The 7062-nt window shown below is 29.6% G+C and overlaps 1 protein-coding gene across 1 annotated transcript; it reads left to right on the top strand.

Annotated features, from left to right (window-relative positions):
- Positions 1-1344: 1344 nt before the first annotated feature.
- Positions 1345-6698, top strand: LOC132715795 (uncharacterized; the record flags this gene model as incomplete). Its single annotated transcript, XM_060698862.1, has 5 exons — positions 1345-2026; positions 3026-3086; positions 5049-5225; positions 5423-5493; positions 6608-6698. Coding segments are annotated over exons 1-5 (709 nt in total), but the record flags the coding sequence as incomplete, so codon positions are not given.
- Positions 6699-7062: the final 364 nt, after the last annotated feature.

The following is a 7062-nucleotide window of genomic DNA, read 5'->3' as shown; positions in this document are numbered from 1 at the left end:
GATTCAGTAGACAATGTTTAAAGCGTCATTTAGTATACATTAGGGACGAGACGTTTGTTTAAGGTTACATTAAATTTGGTCGCCGCTAATGACCAAGCCCATGCCCTTATATGTTTTCTGCAAAGTTTTCGTTATAACTGTGCAATATGCTCATTATTTTTGCTGTCATGTTCAGCTGAATTAATAAAAATATTTCAAAAGATTTACTTTTATAATGGTGACTCACCTATTATTGAATTAAAAAAAATGTTTAGGATGATATACTTTTATACCTCCTTTTTATAAAAAGAATGCGCCATTCGTTTTCTTTTCTAATAAATTCCGAACGGTATTTACAGAAATTTAAAAAAACAACAACAAAAAAAAAACAACAAACAAACAAACAAATGGCGCCACAAATGTGTTTCATTATAGAATATCATATCAGATCGACTCAACAATTACATCGTGGAAAATCCTGAAGACTGGCAGCTTCTATCTTTACCCTAAATGACGCCGAGGGAGTTCCGTTCTTAAGAAATAGCCGTGACAACGAGCAAGGGTACGAGGGTGCATGAGGCACGGCTAATAAAGCGGCGAACTGTGCTTGCATAACAAATCGTATTAGGGCTTCCAAATTTAGCGAATGCACAAATGTAAATTATTGCCCATTTGTGCTTCAACACGCGTCGTTTCCGAGACCCTCACTCTTTAAACATTGCTTCAGCAGGAATGATCCTTATTCGAATGGATGCATAACAAAATCCGGGTACCAAATTACAGAGCAAACGACAGTATTCAACGGTATCGTAAAATAACATAATGACTTTAACTTGTAGCGTTATATTGAATATAAATGGTTTGATTAATCACAAATGAATTTGTTTGAATTCCATGTGGCACAGTCATTTTATTAATATATGATTGATATGCTCGACTCATGCATACTTTATAAACTTTTTTCGTACGTGGGTAATTGACAAAAATATATGTGATTTATGTCAGTAGGGTTGTTTAAATAAGAGGTTTCTATAAAATCGTGACTGATTGAATTTAAATTAACTTACCAGATCAATATTTTTAACAAATTTAAACTCTTACTGTGACTTTCTAAAGTTCTGTGTTTTAAATACTATTCTGATAGCATATGTAGGCAAGAGTATATTTCAATATGAAATGTTACGTTTGTTTAGTTAAGATAACTGGATTTTTTATGTGAACAAATTCGTGTAGCTTATTAGTGTTTTGTTTTCTTTGTATCTTTAACCATACCTGTACAAGGACTAGAGCTAAAGTTTGTTCGTCGGCTGAATGTAGATTTACACCTTTCGATGTATGGAATAAATGACTGTATAGACGCATGCAAGAGGACGAAAAAATATAAATTATGAACTTTGAAAACTTCTAGCGGTTTATTGAATATTAATGATTTTATAAAGCATACATTAGTTTGTCGCACAGTCATTTTAAAAATACTATGATTGATAAGCTCGACTCATGCATACTTTATAAAACCCTTGCTGTACTTTGAAAATTGGAAAGCGATATATTCAAAAATATATTGTCCGTAGAGTTGTTTAAATAAAAAGTTTCTATAAAGCGTGACTTGATTAACTTTTTACAAATTCACTGTAACTTTGAATTTCTCTAAGTGACATTGTCAAAGCAAATTTAGGCAGTGTAAAATGTAAGGGTTTTCTAATTTTAAAAATTGAACTGTTTTTGTGAACAATTCGCAATGCTAATAAACGCTTTTCTCTTTGTATCTTTAACCATATCTGTACAAGGACTAGAGTTTAAGTTTGCCCGTCGGTTGAATGTAGACAATGTTAATCTTTACATTGCTGACAGTCACCTCTCAATGTATGGAATAAATGACTGTATAGACGCATGCAAGAGGAGGAAAAATTGTAGATTCATAAATTATGAACCAAGAACAAAATTGTGCCAAATGATCAACACGATTAATGAGTGGACTTTCACGACAGCTGACCATTTGGAAACAGTACCTGGCTTCTATTTCGGGGACAAGACTTGGTGGAATATGGTAAATATTATTCAGAAGGTTTTTGCGCAATCAAAACGATTTCTTTGTCTTGTATATAAAAACATCCCTGACTATTATTTAATTGGTTCGAGTTATCATGAAATTATGAAAGGAAAAATATAATCACTTTCTATACATTTAACAGTTGATTCAAAACTTCAGCTCGTCTCCAGATTTAAATAGTTATCCGAAAAAAAAATCTTTTTAATTTGAATAAAACACGTCGTCAGCTACTAGTATAAAGTTATTAAATAGATGATGTATGCCATCTGAAGTTTGCCAAAATATGCAACTATAGACCATAAACCGGTATAATGGTGATAAAAGTAATACAATTTTAATCCTATCATATTTCTTACAAAAGTGTCAATAATTATTGAACCTTTTATGCATTTCTTTCAAATTCTTTAAATAATTCTATAGGTATGGTTAATCAGATATAAGTTTATGCTTCTGAAAACCGCGTGCAGCTCTAACATATGTTACACCTTGTATTGCAAGTGTTATATATTCTATTGTTTCTACGATAATATAACTTTAAGAAAAATTCACATATTATAACATCACTTACTTACAAATTAAGATTATATATTTATTGCACGTGCTACAAGGAATTAAACGAAATCACTTACTTATGTTACATGCATCTGCTTCTTTTCCCCACTGTCGTAACGTCTCTTTGTGTTCTTACAAAATCATTTTAACTTCAGCTTTTGTTGAAATAACATGTAGTAGGTTCGTTTAAATGTTAGTATATTATTTCTGTGTACATGTATATTATTTGATTGAAAATTAATGAGTCATAAGAATTTCTTTATATTTTGAATCGATGTTTATGATAACCAAACATATAAAAAAAAATAGTTTGCTGAAATGTAATAAATCTTCGAGTATGTATCTATCTGCCTTAGTCGTTCATATTTTGAACAAAGCGAACTAATTTTAAATAACAAGGTTCCATGAAAAAATTCGGCTATTTTATTTGTCTTATCTTTAAAGGATGATCAACATGAGTATGAAGATAACGAAGACGACAAAGGCGTTGGATCAAATGTCGGAGGTATCAAAACAGCGAGTCTGAAATCTGATTAGATGCTTCAGTTGAGAGAAATTTCTTAGCTGAGTAATTAGTTCTACTCAAATCAGTAAAGCATTCAGATTGCTAACACAGCATAAAATCAAGATAAATAAAAACTGGTGTAAATGACAAGAGGGTTTTGTGGTTTTTGTACAGAATTGAAAATGCATTTTAAATTCATGCATATAAATCGAATATTAAAGATACTTAATTACATATATCAAAATATGTTATATATTTTTTTACCAGTATAAGTCGTGTTTTCTAAATGCAATGTTGGCAGATTCATGTAGTTTTATTTTTTGTTTTATTTCAAGGTTCTTTTTCGTTTCTTTTCTGTTGTTGATTTTAAAAAATTTTTATTTTTTTTTGGTACACTGTCTTATGAACGAATTATTTACAAACTTATAAATAGCTAGATAAAAAAAATCATATAAGTAACTTTATCATTAAACGATTTCAAAAAAAAAAAGTTAAAAATTATTATCTCACAATAACAAATGAGTGCATTGAAAGACGTATTGTATAGTAAATATAACGAGACATGCATGCTTTTGGACAGAAACAAACCAGTGATAATCAGGACTTGTTTTATATGACCGGTGTGACGTCAGTAACTCCATAAATACTAATTCTCCGGTATATATCTTTTTAATGAAATTGACTACCCGGTCATAATTAGTATGACCACCTTGTCATAAATATTTTAACCCCCAGTCAAAGCATGATAAAAAGTAAAATAACACACGCTAGTGTGACGATCCCCTTATAGTAATGAGCCCTGCCATTTGTTGTTATAAGTTATATGTAAGGTAGCGATTTGCCAAAAAATAAATTAAGAAAATAGAAATTTTCTCCTCAAGTGTAAAATCATTGGACAAAATCACAGTGTCTGTTAATTCTGACAGCCAGTATGTCATTTCGATGCCGTCATATTTTTCTGGTCCTCCGGGATCATTAATCACACAACCGTTACTTGATTAGAATTGAAAACTGCTTAAAACATAAACAATTCCTGATCTAACATTTACAGATTCAAACAAACAAAAGAAACAAGAAGAGATGTATGTATATGAATATATTCTTAACCCTTTCACTGCCATTGGGACGGCTTAGGCCGTCCCTGTTATTTTCGGCGTATTTGCTTTTGCCGTTTCTATAATAATAATAATAATAATAATAATAATAATAATAATAATAATAAATTAATAATAATAATAAAAATAATAATAAATATGAAGAAAATTATACCATCGACAACAATTATTATTATACTAGCATATTTGGAAACATATATAATTATTATAATACTAATAACAAATGATAATAATAATCATATTAATTAATAATATAGTAATTTCTTAGAAAACCCTCTGGCAAATAGGTGATCAATAAAACAATAACGCTCTGGCAGCAAAAGCGTTAAACAAAATGTTGACTTCTAAGACTGGGACACATAATAACATGTAGATAGGGAACAATTTTTTACATGGCTGAGGTCATTTTTTTCTGAGAGAGTCAGTATTTGATAGAAAGGGGTCCCTTTTTACAATAGAGCCTTGTCCGATCACTTTACTTCGTTACACTGGAAACACTTATAACATAAGATCTTTCAAATAGGCTTATACAAGTTTAATAACAAATTACAAGTTTGGAAAATTGGACAGATTTATAATAAGATTTGGCTTATTTCCACAGCTATCTCTTGCACTGTCACAAGAGATTATTCATTATTTCCTTCTTCATATTTTGCAAAATTATTCATGATTACTTTCACAAAATTATAGTATCTAACGTCTACCCTTGCGGAGAAATACATTTGAAAACTGGAGAGAACTTATGCATGTCAACTTCCTGGTAGTAACTTGACATTAAACAAATATATGTAAAGAAGTACGTAAGAGATATGTACAGTTATTGTAACAAAGTTTGAATATTTTCCAGGATGTGGTTTGCCTGAAGAAAAAGATAACGCAAAATTATTAGGGAATATGTTCTCATACGGTGATAAAGTCCAATACAAATGTATGGATGGCTTTGCATCAAACAAAACTGTTCCATTAATTTCAGAGTGCCTTGACAATGGTACTTGGAGTAGACAAGACTTCGTCTGCATTCCTGGTATATGAGAATATTTTTTAAAAATTAATGGTCATTTTTATAGTTTCTGAATTTTGAATTTACATTGACTGTCATGTATATACAATTCTTTTATGACATTCACCAATGGGCTCATTTAATTAAAAGCATCCTGTAATTATTTCTTTGAATTAAATGTTCTTGTCCATTACATTTGTTTTGACCTAATATCTTTTCAGGTGTAGTTCACAAAGTTGACAAAACGTTCTACATGCTGATAAGGGAAAAGAAGACGTGGTCAGAAGCAAATGTATGTTAATTCGTGCTTAAAGCTAAAACATACTTAAAACATTATTAATTTATTTCTCCCTTAATATCATCAGATTGGTTATTTCTCCACTCTGATACTTATACTGTACCTTTTTACTACCAGTTTTTTTAGAATTGGTAAAAAGTATATCAAAAAATGCTAGGCCTTTTTATTATTTGAAAACAACGTATTTAATATTAATTCAATTAAACAGGTTCATAAAATAAATTTTAAAAAATCACTGTTAAAACAACTGAAGATGAACATAAATATCAAATAAGAAAGACAATAAATTCATTTGTTAATTTATATACATGACCTCCTATTAATTTGTTTCACATTCTGTAAGGACCCGGATGAAATAATTATATACTTCGCCTTCAGGGCTAAACTCCTACTTACTTACTTACTTAGACCACTGCTATCACAAGTATTTATCAAAATTTAGTAAACTTTAATTCAGAAAAAATATTCTGATTGTGATATATATTCTTGTATATGTAACTGAGTGCTTAATGATCATTTTTATAATTTCTGAATTTTTGAATTTACATTGACTGTTACATATAAACAATTCTTTCATGACATTCACCAATGTCACCATTCAATAAATAGCATCATGCAATAATTTGTTTACAAAACGTTCTACGTGCTGATACGGAAAATACAGCCATGGTCAAAAGCCAATCTTTTTATGTTCTATGTTTATTAATGCTTAAAGCTAAAACATATTTACTGCATAACTAATTTATTTCTAATATATTTCGGACGTCTGCGTATTTACACACCCTATTACTATTTTAACAAATACTGTTCATTTATTTTGACATTCAATTTAACCGTTTGCTTTGGAATAATTTACTAGATTTAATAACACAATTAATGATTTCAAATGCTAAATAAGAAAGATAAAAATTGTTTTATTGGTACGACTTTTTATAAATGGATGTTACATTCTGTTACTACCCGGAAGAATATATAATACAATTATAACTTTAGACTTCACTTGCAAAGCATTGCCTGGATTGATCTTGTTTTGTGTTACTTTTCTTTAATGACAATTATTTAAAAATGTTTCTTATGTCTGTTTTCTGATTACAATTGCATGTTTCAGGAGATGTGCAATAAGATTGGATGGCAACTGGTGGACATACAATCTTCAAAGGAACACAGTGAAATAGTTAGAATGATAACTGCAACTGATGGTAGGCTTGCTTTAATTCTATATTTTTTTATGTGACAAATATTGTTTCTAAGCTTATTCATAAAACAATACATAGCGCATTCGGCTCCACATAAGTTGTAAGTCATACATTCATCTGTGGTTGATAAATGATAAATAAAGTATATATTATTTCTTCCTTTTTCCGTTTTTTATCTACTGAAATGATAAGCATACTTATTCGTGATAGCTGTTTAAACAAAGCATGTACAAAATAATAATAAAGATTGGAATTTAAAGATACATACAATCATGATCTTTACATTCCTACTGAATTACAAATACCATAAGAAATAAGTCAAATAATAATAATGAAAAGCATAGGCTCTTGAATAGAAAACTTTTTT

Source organism: Ruditapes philippinarum, unplaced genomic scaffold, assembly GCF_026571515.1.
Source record: "Ruditapes philippinarum isolate M1 unplaced genomic scaffold, ASM2657151v2 ctg5379_1_1_1_1, whole genome shotgun sequence".
Lineage (NCBI taxonomy): Eukaryota > Metazoa > Mollusca > Bivalvia > Venerida > Veneridae > Ruditapes > Ruditapes philippinarum.
The sequence above is the reverse complement of the archived record's forward strand: the minus strand, read 5'-3'. Positions and strand labels throughout refer to the sequence as shown.